Below are 12,882 nucleotides of genomic sequence, written 5' to 3'. Positions count from 1 at the left end.
GGGAAGAGCAAAGAGACCTGCAGGCCAGACTGAGACCAAGAGAGCCTGGTGACTCAACTCCACATCCCCACATGCACACTGAACCCAAGAACCAAGCAGGTGACTTGGGAACATGGTCTGAGGACAAACAGAGGGGAGTCTGAAAGCAAGCTTATCAAAGGAGGTAAAAAAAATCAGAGAGCAGGCTCTGAGCAGACCAGGAGTCATGTAAAGCTTTCCAAGTGTGTTTTGTCCCTGCGCTCGTGGGAGAACGGGAAAGATCTGGGCCAGAAAAGGACCATTCTTGCATTTGATCCACATGCCAACCCCATGAGATAGGCATAATTAGCCTTATTTTATAGGCAAGGAGATTGAGTCTTGATGGGGGCAACTTTTTCAAGATCCTCCACTAGTAAACAGTGAAGTCAGAATTTGAACCCACATCCATGTGTCCAGAGTGTGAGTTTTCCTGTGGTGTCACATTGCCTTATATAGCATTATATATATATATATACACTATAACAATGTAGCATTATCAGTAGAAAGCTAGTGCCCTTCCTGGCATTATTCAGTGCACTGCCTTCCAGAAATGAAGATGATTTTTTTCAGGTGTTTTCTATTTGAGAGTGACTCTATAAGGAACAGAAGTTCACTAAGTTTACCACAAAGAATGGATCTTTTGGTGTAAGGACGAGAACAGCCTTGCCCCTGTTCTCCTCTCATTGCCTCTCATGGTCTCTACCGACGCGCTTGCTCTGGCTCCTCCTGTTGCTGTGACTGCCGTGCCTGATGGATCAGCAAGCTGGGAAGGGCAAGAGCTACAGCTCCCACTGCACCAAGTTCCAGGCCTCAGTTCCTGATGCTACGGCCTCAGCAAGACCACTGATGAAACTCTCCGTATCTTTTTTTTTTTTTACTTTTATTTATTTTTGGCTGCATTGGGTCTTCATTGCTGTGCGCGGGCTTTCTCTAGTTGCGGCGAGCAGGGGCTACTCTTCATTGCAGTGTGCAGGCTTCTCATTGCGGTGGCTTCTCTTGTTGCGGAGCACGGGCTCTAGGCGCGCGGGCTTCAGTAGTTGTGGTGCATGCGCTTAGTTGCTCCGCGGCATGTGGGATCTTCCCGGACCAGGGCTCGAACCCTTGTCCCCTGCATTGGCAGGCAGATTCTCAACCACTGTGCCACCAGGGAAGTCCTCTCCATATCTTTGTGCAATTTGTTTCCCCTCGCTTTCCCCGACTATATGGCTGCCTTTGTCTGACTTGCGTCAGTGCCCGAAGCTGCTGTGCTCTTGTTCCGTCTTCATTTGAGTTTTCAGTTCCCTTTTAAGGTGCATTTTTCTGACAGCCTGCCAGTGAGTCACTCCTCCTCTAGTAAGTAGACATCATGTTCTTGTGTACCTTTGATTGATTTGTTTCCATTTCTCCAAACCTGGGGAAATAGAGCATGTCTTTTATAGATCGAATATAAGAATCAAAAGGATTGTGTACAGAAATGCCTTTCTCTTAAACCTCCACAGTGACTTCCTGTTGCCTATGTAACAAATAACCACAAGCTTAGCGGCTTAAAACAACAGAAATATATTCTGTTACAGTTCTGGAGGTCAGAATGAGTCTTAAGGGGCTAAAATCAAGGTGTCAGCTGGGCTGGTTCCTATGGAAGGCTCCAGGGGAGAATTCATTCCTTGCCTCTTTCACTTAGAGAGGCTTCCAGAATTCCTTGGCTTCTGGCATCATCATTCCAGTCTCTGCTTCTGTGGTCACACTTCCTCCTCCACTGTAGCCAAAAATCCCCCTCTGTAATTACTCTTCTAGGACACTTGTGATTACATTCAGGACTCAGCCAATGAACCCAAGATAATCTCACCGTCTTAAGATCTTTAACTTAATGACATCTGCAAAGTTCCTTTTGCCATATAAGATAACATTCACAGATTCCAAAGATTCAGTTGTGGACTTCTTGAGGAGGTATTATTCAATCTACTGAAGTGCACTCTCTGGCTTCCAAAGATTCATCTCTATCCTATATACATTCACCCCATTCTGACATCCCCCAAATTCTCAACCCATTATAGCATCAACTCAAAGTCCAAAATTATCAACTCCAAATCTAAATTAATTATGGGTAAAACTCTGCATATGATCCACCCTGGGGCAAAATTCCATCTGTGGAACTAGAAGTCAAGTTATCTGCTCCAAAAATACAGTGGTGAGACAGGCATAGGAAACACAGTTACACACATTCCCATTTTAAAGGAGGAAAAAAATGGAAGGAAGAAAGGAGTCACCAGTCCCAAGCAGTTTCAAAATCCAACTGGGAAAACTTCATTCGTTTTCAAGGTCTGGGGAATAATCTGTGACTCAAGGATCCACACGGCTCCGCAGTCTGAGCCAAAGCTCTTCTTCTCAGAGTCATTACTCTATTGTCCTGAAGGGAAGAACACTTTGTAGCTGACTAGTTTTATCATCCTGCTCCTGCCTGTAGAAATTTTAGAGTCCAATAGCCTTCCTTCGTTTTATCTTGTCTGTGTTCCTTTCGATTCTAGCCAGCAGCATTTCTTTCTTTGTTTTTTTTTTTTTGCAGTACTCAGGCCCCTCACCTCTGCGGCCCCTCCCGTTGAGGAGCGCAGGCTCAGCGGCCATGGCCCACGGGCCCAGCCGCCCCACGGCATGTGGGACCCTCCCGGACCGGAGCACAAACCCGCGTCCCCCGCATCGGCAGGCGGACCCCCAACCACTGAGCCACCAGGGAAGCCCCAGGCAGCAGCATTTCTAATGTAACATTCTCAAAACCTTTGTATATTACCCATGCATGTCCCAGGGATTCACTCCATTAGATAAGAGAGTCCTCCAAAGATCTTTTCTGGATAATCTCATTTCTATTCCTGGTTTCTGCTGAGATGGCCAAGTGGCACATCTAATCTCTCCGGCACTAGCAAAAGGCTGTCCAGTCCCACCCTTGGCCTTCTGTTCAGAACGCGCTTTCCTGATAGTGGATCTCCTCATTTTAGCATCTTGTGCGATCTGGGTAGGGTAAGAGTCCTTGATGTAAACTTCTAGGCATTTCGAGTTCTCTGCACGCATGGGTGAAGCAGCTGCAGTAGCCCAAGGGCAGTCTTCTAAAGAACAGTAGGTGTGAGCTGCTGGGATCAAAACATACAGAGGCTGGGGGGTGTGCACACCAAATAGTTAAGGGAGTATGAGATCTAAGTGAGACCAGCAGCGTCGGCATCATATTATAGAAGTGATACAGCAGAACTGGTGTGACGGCTTATGGAACTATGATACAATGCCGACGCATTCTCCTGGCGGAAATACTCTCTTTTCTTCTACCCGAAACGGTGCTGCTTCATACAGCCTCCTTGCTCTGGAACGTTTCTTAGAGGCTAGGGATATTTACATATTGGAAGATAACAAGTTCTCACCACAGTATTCCATGAATCCCATCCCCTCCATACATCCTTCCGGCCCTGGTAGTGGTTATGGTCTTAATCATCTCTTAGCACATACTCACCATTTCTCTTTGGCAAGCCTGTTAATTGCTCTGATGGAGGCGTGGAGCCACCAAGCGCAGTCCCACGGGACGACATAATTGGTGTCGGGTTATGACACTGGACGTCTTCCGTGTCCTGAGCAAATGTCATCCACTTAATCCATCTGTCATGTGGGGAAGTGATTCTGACAGGTCACGTTTCATAATGGCTCCACTACTATTTATAGAACCAGTGGATGATTGCACGTGATCATCTCCAATCTTTGTTACCTGATTGAATTCACAATGTTGGTACAGCCCGTTGTTTCTTCCCACAGTAATAAGTGACGTGCTTTTTCAGTCCCCTTGCTTCCTCCCATTGGTGTCCAGAGGGCAGCGGCTAAGTGCAGGTTTGCATCTTCTCTGACCTTTCCTGTGAACCCACAAGGGGCAGGCCTGGCCTGGTTCCAGGCTGGCAGTGCCTCTCGGGCAGACTTGGACCCTGCCCTCGAGGAACTGACACACTGCTATGGACTGAATTGTGTATCCCCCCAAAATTCATATGTTGAAGCCCTGACTCCCAATGTGTTGGAGATAAGGCATTTAGGAGGTAATTAAGGTCAAACGAGGGAATAAAGGTGGGGTCTTCATCTGATGGGATTGGTGGTCTTATAAGAAGAGGAAGAGTGGGCAATGTCTCTCTCCCTCTTCCCGTTCTCATATTGGGCTGGCCAAAAAGTTTGTTCGGGTTTTCCGTAAGATGTTACAGAAAAACCCGAACGAAATTTATGGCTAACCCAATACATTGAAGAAAGGCCATGTGAGGACACAGCGAGAAGGAGGCTTGTCTGCAAGCCAGGGAGAAAAGCTCTCACCAAAAACCAAACCCGCCATATCTTCATCTAGGACTTCTCGCCTCCAGAATTGTGAGAAACTTAATTTCTGTTGTTTAAGCCACACAGTCGGTGGTATTTTGTTATGGTAGCCCTAGCAGGTAAGACACACATATGTACAGAAATAAAGAAATATGTCAGCCCAGAGAGTAAGGTCTTGAGCCCCCCACTCTCAGCCCTGGGGTCGTACACACATTTGTATGTAAATCCTCTATTTGTGTACCCTTTGAATTGTGGCTGCCCTATTGCTTGTTGACTGAGATACTTGTTTCCAGGGCCTACATTTGGACTGGTCGCTTTGTCCTGTGACTTTCCCATGGCATCTGGCAGGACTCTTTTCCATTTGGATCTTCTACACCCCAACCCTAAAGCCGCTCACTTCGACAAGTGTGCTGGGTCAGCCCAGAAGCCATTCCCCTTCAGGGTCATTCACTCGCCCAGATCAGAACCCCGGACTCAAGCAAGCTCACCTCCAGCCACCCCAAGAGCGTGGCACGTGGAGCATCTGGCTTGCGCAGGCGCCATGCTGAAGGATGGGTCAACTCTGTTGGGGACCCCTGAGCTGGCCCCTGGGAAGGCCGGTTCCTCAGCTCCCAGGGAATGGCAGCTGAGTTCAGTGTAGCCTCACTCCCGGGTGTCAGGTCCTCCCTGGGAAACGGGGCTGGAAGGGACATGTGCCAGCCCAGTAATTAAAATTAATGAGCACACTCCATCTGGAGGGTGGAAAGATGAATCTGTTCTTTGCATCCAAGTTCTTGGCATTCATTCCAGCTGGAAGCATCCAGAAAATGCCGATAATCTTCCTCTGGGGCATGTTACCAGGTTATAGGGACCAATTCTCGCCCCATACAAGACACGGGAGAGTCACGAGACAATTTCTCTGAGATCTGACTTTTACAATTGGTGCAGGGTATCTGATATTAACTTAAGGCAGACCATTGGCCAGGGATTTCAGAGTCTGTGTTTGAGAGGTCACACTGGGTGCAGCTGTGAAACACAAGAGCATGGAACTCCAGCATGTCCCTCCATCCCTGAGAGCCACCGAGGACCACGTGGCATCGGTGCATGTGGCCCAAAGCACAGACCTGGCTGGGGTCAGAAATGTGAGTGTGCACCAAGGTCAGCTACGTTATCACTCTGAGATGCTGAGAAACCCCCTCCCCCTCCCTCAATTCCAGTCTCTTCATTTCTGAAATGGAGAGAGGTGGACTAGATCCGTATTTGCAAAGTATCGTCCAAGGAACCCTAAAAGTTCCGTGGGTGCCCTGAGTGGAAAATGGACACCACACTCAAGATGGTGTTGCCACTGGATAGGGTGAGAGGAAGTGGCCCTGCATGCTCTAGTAGTTACAACAGAAGGATATATTTCTGGAAAAAGAAAAGACAAAGCAAACATGATTAGGCAATACAACTGTCCCTCAGTAGCTGTGGGGAGTCTGTTTCAGGATTCCACTGGGTACCAAAATCCACAGATGCTCAAATCCGTTATATAAGATGGCATAGTATTTGCATGTAATCTATGCACGTCCTTCTACATACTTTAAATCGTCTCTAGATTCCTCATGATACCCCATACAATGTAAACACCCTGTAAATAGTTGCAAATACAATGTCTATGTATTGAATACCTCCAGATGAGAGGGATGTCTGAGGACCTCATAACAGTAGTTGTCTGTCTGGAAATGAACTGGATTGCTTGGAGAGAGAAGTCGTTAAAAACTGTTCTTCATGGTTTTCTTCTTGTACTTTTTGAAGCTGAACTGTGTATAAGTATTGTTTTATACAACGATGTTAAATATGATCCTCAAATAATTAAAAATAGAATTACCGTTGATCCAACAATTCCACTTGTGCAAAAGCATTGCAACAGGAGAAGGCTCTAGGCGCTGTGAAGCAGGAGGCACTTGGGATCTTCGGCAGGATTGGGACGCTACTGAGGCCGCCACGGAGCTCGCCGGAGCCACCCTTCCTACTGCTGCTGCCGCCGCTGCCCGAATCGGAACCGGTGGGCCGCAGCCGCCGGCAATGCCGCAAAGGAAGAGGGATGCAGGCAGTAGTTCAGATGGAACCGAAGATTCCGATTTTTCTACAGATCTCGAGCACACAGACAGTTCAGAGAATGATGGCACATCCCGGCCATCTGCCCAAGTCACCTGCTCCTCGGCCTGGCTAAACCAGAGTCCCCAAGATTCCAGTCCTGTTGGAAATTTGCAGTCTTTCGGTACCGAGGAACCTGCTTATTCTACCAGGAGGGTGACACGTAGTCAGCGGCAGCCTACCCCAGTGACCCCGAAAAAATACCCGCTTCGGCAGACTCGTTCATCTGGCTCAGAAAGTGAGCAGGTGGTTGACTTTTCAGATAGAGAAACTAAAAATACAGCTGACCATGATGAGTCTCCACCTCGAACTCCAGCCGGAAATGCCCCTTCTTCTGATATAGACATCTCCAGCCCCAACGTGTCTCACGATGAGAGCGCTGCCAAGGATGTGTCCCTGAAGGACTCAGGCACTGATCTCTCTCATCGCCCCAAGCGCTGCCACTTCCATGAAAGCTACAATTTCAGTATGAACGGTCCTACACCAGGCTGTGACTCCCTAGGACACCTTACAGGAAAACACGAGAGACATTTCTCTACATCAGGATGCCCTCTCTATCATAACCTCTCAGCTGATAAATGCAAGGTGAGAGCACAGAGCCAGGATAAGCAGAGAGAAGAAAGGATGCTGTCCCACAGGCAAGATGGCAACAACAGGCATGCAACCAGGCACCAGGCACCAACAGAGAGGCAGTTGCGATATAAGGAATAGGTTGCTGAACTCAGGAAGAAAAGAAATGCTGGGCTGAGCAAAGAACTGAAAGAGAAATATATGGAACACAGGCAGGCCTATGGGAACACTCAGGAACCTCTCCTGGAAAACCTGACTAGCGAGTTATGACGGATGTTTTCGGAAGAGCACAAGCCCGGGCTTCAGAGGGTCTGGAGAAGTTAAGGCTGCAAGGCCAAATCACAGAGGGGAGCAACATGATTAAAACTATTGCTTTTTTGTCGCTATGAGATTGATACTTGGTACCATTCTCCCTATCCTGAGGAATATGCATGACTGGGATGTCTTTACATGTGTGAATTCTGTTTAAAATACATGAAGAGCCAGACAATATTCCGCTGACACATGGCTAAGTGTGTGTGGAAACACCCACCCGGAGATGAGATATAATGCAAAGGTTCAATCTCTGTGTTTGAAGTGGATGGCAAGAAAAACAAGATCTACTGCTAAAAACTGTGCCTGTTGGCCAAGGTTTTCCTGGACCACAAGACATTACATTATGTTGTAGAACCCTTCCTGTTCTGTGTTATGACAGAACCAGACAACACTGGTTGTCACCTGATTGGATAATTTTCCGAGGAAAAGAATTCATTCCTCCACCACAATGTATCCTGTCTCCTTACCATGCCTCAGTACATGAGACAGGGCTATGGCAAGATGCTCATTGATTTCAGTTATTTGCTTTCCAAAGTGGAAGAAAAAGTTGGCTCCCCAGAACGTCCACTCTCAGATCTGCGGCTCATAAACTACCGCAGTTACTGGAAGAAGTGCTTCTTCATTACCTGAATAATTTCCAAGGCAAAGAGATTTCTACCAAAGAAATTAGCCAGGAGACAGCTGTGACTCCTGTGGGCATTGTCAGCACTCTGCAAGCCCTTCAGATGCTCAAATATTGGAAAGGAAAACACCTCGTTTTGAAGAGACAGGACCTGATTGATGAGTGGATAGCCAAAGAGGCCAAAAGATCCAACTCCAATAAAACCATGGATCTAAGCTGTTTAAAAGGGACCCCTCCGAAGGGCATTTAAAGTGACCGGTTACTCCGAGCCAGCAAACCCCAGCAGTAGGAATCTGTACGCTAGGGATCTGTCTGTCATTTGTGTTGCTCTTGTGATTGGCAAGTACAGTATCCTTTGGGAAGGCCATCCCCCTCAGGACTGTCCTGGCTCTGACCTTCGTGTACACTGCAGACGCTGGTTCTGAGGAACTGTTGTTCGGCCTCAGTGAGGTTGCCTGGATGGGATCTGTATTAGACTTGAGTGCAGATCCCTCGTGGCACTGACCCAAGGTGTCCTGTTTTGGTACTCTACCTGTCCAGTCACTGGTTCTCTCCTCTGGCCCCATGAGGTCGTGTCGTATCTTCTAAACTTTGTAATAGTACTTCTTGCCACCCGGTCACCAGGCCACCAACTATGGTTACCGCCACCAGGACCTTCCCAGTTATTCCTTACGTGTGTGTTTGGAGGGGCAGGGAAGAGGTAACACTTCTGAGCGTGTGTGTGTGCTGGGAGGGGTCCCTTCCCTTTGGATTTCATCTCACTTTAAGTTTTTTCCTCCATTTTTACTGAAAGACCTGTTTTTGATCAGTATCAGGCTGACCAGAGCCAGATACTTTTGAAGACTCGCAGGGATTAGTCTTGGTTATAGCACATTATCCGAATGAGATGGAGAAAAGAATTGAGAGGTGGTGATTCTGTACTTGGATTTGAGTTCACCTGTGGGCAGTGGGCAACGTCTTGGTGGAAGGGAATGGAATGCTACTTTTTGCCTCTCCAGAAAGCGCTCAGTAGTAAATGTTTTCTTCTCTTTACTCCCTGCCCGTTTTTACGTTTGCAGGTGCCCAAATAATTTCCAGTTCTCCCTTTCATGCTGCATGTTAACTGGTTAATTATACTGCAGAGACCTTTTCACCAGTACCAGTCTGATATAGCACACCTATACTTCCACATAAGTTACATTGCTTTTGTCTGAACATCCTTGGAGAAGTGACTGAAAATGACTTCCGTGTCTCAGCCCATGACTCAGCAAGGCAGAATGGTCACCGCTGCCAGGGTTTGCCTTCCAACACTGCCTCCCCCTCCCCCTAGGACTAAAGTGCTTATGCCCTTCCAAGAACTCCTCCTCCATTTCCTTTTCGGGTTTACCACCATCCCCCCATTCTCTGGCCTCCTATTTTTGGTGTTGTTTAAGTGAAGGAAGAGATGCTCCCTCTAATTTCTCTCTAGCCCATTATAACCTGCTACCTTGGGGCAGCTTTTGATGTACGTCATGTCACCCTTTCCTACAACACCACTGTCTTCATGTGGAGCCCTCACCACAATCCCAACTCTGGTCATTTGTGCCTTTCTCTTGTCGTCTTTGTACACGGTTTATATTCACTATGGGTTGGGGGGGAGCTAATTTTAAGCAGTTCAGTGGCAGCTCCCTGCCAGTTTCAGTGTCACTGTTAAAATTTATCCAAAAGCAACTTCACTGGGGGTTTTCTTAAGGGGTAAAGGCCTTTTACAGAAGCTAACCCTTCCCCACATGTGGTAGAATGTGCTGTTCTATATCTACTCCTCAGTAAAGCATGTCCTCTATTCAAAAAAAAAAAGAATTGCAGCAGGGTCTCAAAGAGATATGTGTACACCCATGTTCACAGCAGCATTATTCACAATAGCCAAGAGATGGAAACAACCCAAGTGTACATCAGTGGATGAATGGATAAACAAGACGTGGTATATTCATACAAGAGAATATTTATTCAGCCTATAAAAAAGAGAGAAGATTCTGACATTCATTGAATGACTCTTGAGGACATTACACTAAGTGAAATAAGGCAGTCACAAAAAGAAAAATACTGTACCTTTCCACTTACATGAGGTCCCTAGAGCATAGGACTGTGGATGCCAGGGACTGAGGGGAAGGGGGAATGGGGACCCGTTGTTTCCTGGGCACAGAGTTCAGTTTTGCAAGATGAAAAGAGTTCTGGAGATGGATGGTGGTGATGGCTATACAACGATTTGAACGTCCTAAAGCCACTGAACTGTGCACTTCACAACAGTCACTATGGTAAATTTTATGTCATGTATATTTTACCACAATTTTCTTAATGTTATATTTTTTATTTTTAAAATTAATTTGTATTGGAGCATAGTCGCTTTACAACGTTGTGTTAGTTTCTACTGTACAGCACAGTGAATCAGCTCTACGTATACATATATCCCCTGTTTTTTGGATTTCCTTCCCACTTGGGTCACCACAGAGCACTGAGTAGAGTTCCCTGTGCTATACAGCAGGTTCTCATTAGTTATCTGTTTTATACAGAGTAATGTATGTATGTCAATCCCAATCTCCCAATTCAGCCCAGTTGTTTCATGGGCACAGAGTTTCAGTTTTGCAAGATGAAAGGATTTCTGGAAGTGGATGGTGGTGATGGCTGTACAACGATTTAATATCCTAAATCCACTGAACTGTGCACTTAACCATTGTCACTTTAAATTTATGTCATGTATATCTCACCACAATTTTTTTTAATGTTATATATTTTAAAAGAGAGAAGGAAAGAAAAAACAGCATCAGAATAAATTGTGGCCGCTCCCACCACCATGCCCAGGGAGAAGCTGCCCAGGCCAGACCTTCCTGCCAGCGCAGCTCATGGCTGGGAGTGGGCATCTTGGGAGGTAATCAGCCTTCTTCTGTCCTGTTCTGTTCCAGCTGCTGCCAGTGTGGGTACCTGCTCTATAAGGGAAAGGCCACTGCTCTCACTGACTCCCAGCTGTGATGTCTGGTCACTCCCCCTCCCTCCTGGAGCAGCCCCACCCAGGGTGCGAGCCCACCCAGTGGCCCTTGTGAAATGGTGATCACTCCGACCAGCAGGTCAGTGCCCTCTGGAAAGGGGTGAGGATGGAGACGATGTCTGAAAGAGGGGCAAGCGGGACTTCCCTGGCAGTCCAGCTCCTCTAACACAGGGGACATGGGTTCGATCCCTGCCCAGGGAACTAAGATCCCACGTGCCATGTGGCGCGGCCAAAAAAACTTTAAAAAAAAAGGAGGGGAAAGCATAGTCACCTGTGGTTACAGATATGTCAGGACCAGCCAGCCCAGGGTTGCACAGGTGCCCTTCTGAAGTTGCAAAGTGGGTGGGGGAGATGGGTCCCCACTTTACTTTCCATCAGAGAAGAGAGAGGCATGCAGAGGCCTAGGGTTTGGGATGTGGGACCTTGGGTAAGTCATTTCCCCCCTTTCTGTAACTCAGTTTCCACATTTATAAAATGGGCATATTGATACACGGCTAACATGCCTCCTGGGCTGTCGTGAGGATCAAATAATAAACTGGATGTGAAAGCACAATGTACAGCTCAAGGGCTCTGAAAATTCAGCGGGGGGTGGGCGGGGGTGGGTGATGATAACGAGCAGCAGTGCCCCTTGTCCTAAGCTCTCCCTGACTGCTGGGCTGCAAGGACGTGACCTGCCATCTTGGCCTGCTCTGGGGCACCCACAGGGCCAGGGACCATGCTAGATGCACTGAATCCTCACACCCTTGTGATGCAGCCTCGCGCCCTGTATTATCACAGCAGGGAGGCGTAGGCCTGATACAAGGATAACCTTACACTGCCCAGGACTGCACTGCAAGGCAGCTGGGCTCGGGGTCCACCTGACTGCCAAAACCCTTCTTCCGTCACACCCGCAGTTTATCAACTGTGACTCGGGGGCTCAGCAAAGGTCCCTCAGGGGTCCCAGAAGGCCCCCATAGAGGGGGAAGGGATGCAGACCCTCCATGCTGCCTGCCCACCCAACTCTGGGACAGCAGCTCCCCTTCAATCTATTCATGTATTGGTATTCAACGTTCATTTTCATTTGAAACGTAAGTTCTACTGCTTTAAAAAATATATATTAATTACCTAATTTTTAAAAATGCTTTCTGGGGACTTCCCTGGCGGTCCAGTGGTTAGGACTCTGCGTTCCCACTGCAGAGGGCACGGGTTCAATCCCTGGTGGAGGAACTAAGATCCCGCATGCTGATGCAGCACAGCCAAAAAAAAGCAATGATAATAAAATAAAATAAAATGCTTTCTGATCGCCCTCAGTCAGTGGCTTGACAGAGTTGAAAGCATTATTATAACTCATCCTAAAGGGTTTCAGAGGGTGGAGGCAGCTTCAGGGGCTCCATCCTCAGCAGGTGCTTTGGCTACAGCCCAGCTCTACCCCTGCTGGGACTCCTCTGTCACCTCCCCCCCGCCCCCCCCCCCCAGGACGCACTGGCTGGGCCCTGGCACCTGGGTTGCCTATAAGGTTCAGGGCTGAGACCACGTAGGCGCCTGAAGAGGAGGCACGTGACCCTTCCTCTCCTCGCTCTCATGAGGGGGAGGGGAGGGGGAACAGCAGACTCCCATGCCAGGGGGACATATAAGAAGGGGGAGGGCTGTGCCCTACCCGCACCCCAGGCAAGTTGGCACGACCCTCCGGTCCCCACTGCTATGGCTCTCTGCAGGGGTGGAAGATGGTACCAGTCAACCGTGAGCCGGAGGAGGAGCCCGAAGCCGCTGCCGAGAGATGGAGGACCCCACGCCTAAGCCCGTCTACGTCGACGTGGACAAAGGACTGACCTTGGCCTGCTTCGTCTTCCTCTGCCTTTTCCTCGTCGTGATGATCATTCGCTGCGCCAAGGTCATCATGGACCCTTACAGCGCCATCCCCACATCCACCTGGGAGGAGCAACACCTGGATGACTGA

General features: G+C 48.2%; 1 protein-coding gene and 1 pseudogene across 1 annotated transcript; both read left to right on the top strand.

Moving 5' to 3' along the window:
- Positions 1-6,317: 6,317 nt before the first annotated feature.
- Positions 6,318-8,599, top strand: LOC111164696 (histone acetyltransferase KAT7 pseudogene; annotated as a pseudogene).
- A 3,882-nt stretch (positions 8,600-12,481) lies between these two features.
- On the top strand, positions 12,482-12,882 carry CTXND1 (cortexin domain containing 1). Its single transcript, XM_089906685.1, has one exon. It carries the CDS (start codon positions 12,703-12,705, stop codon positions 12,880-12,882), a length of 180 nt encoding a protein of 59 aa, XP_089762811.1. The 5' UTR covers positions 12,482-12,702.

Source organism: Delphinapterus leucas, chromosome 2, assembly GCF_059928025.1.
Source record: "Delphinapterus leucas isolate spDelLeu-1000000601 "Yukka" chromosome 2, BTC_Dleu_Yukka2, whole genome shotgun sequence".
Classification (NCBI taxonomy): Eukaryota; Metazoa; Chordata; class Mammalia; order Artiodactyla; family Monodontidae; genus Delphinapterus; species Delphinapterus leucas.
This window is presented reverse-complemented; position numbering and strand designations above follow the sequence as displayed.

Bases quoted from the DNA above. Each gene is read 5' to 3' on its own strand.
- CTXND1 (XM_089906685.1), top strand. From the start codon at position 12,703: ATGGAGGACCCCACGCCTAAGCCCGTCTACGTCGACGTGGACAAAGGA.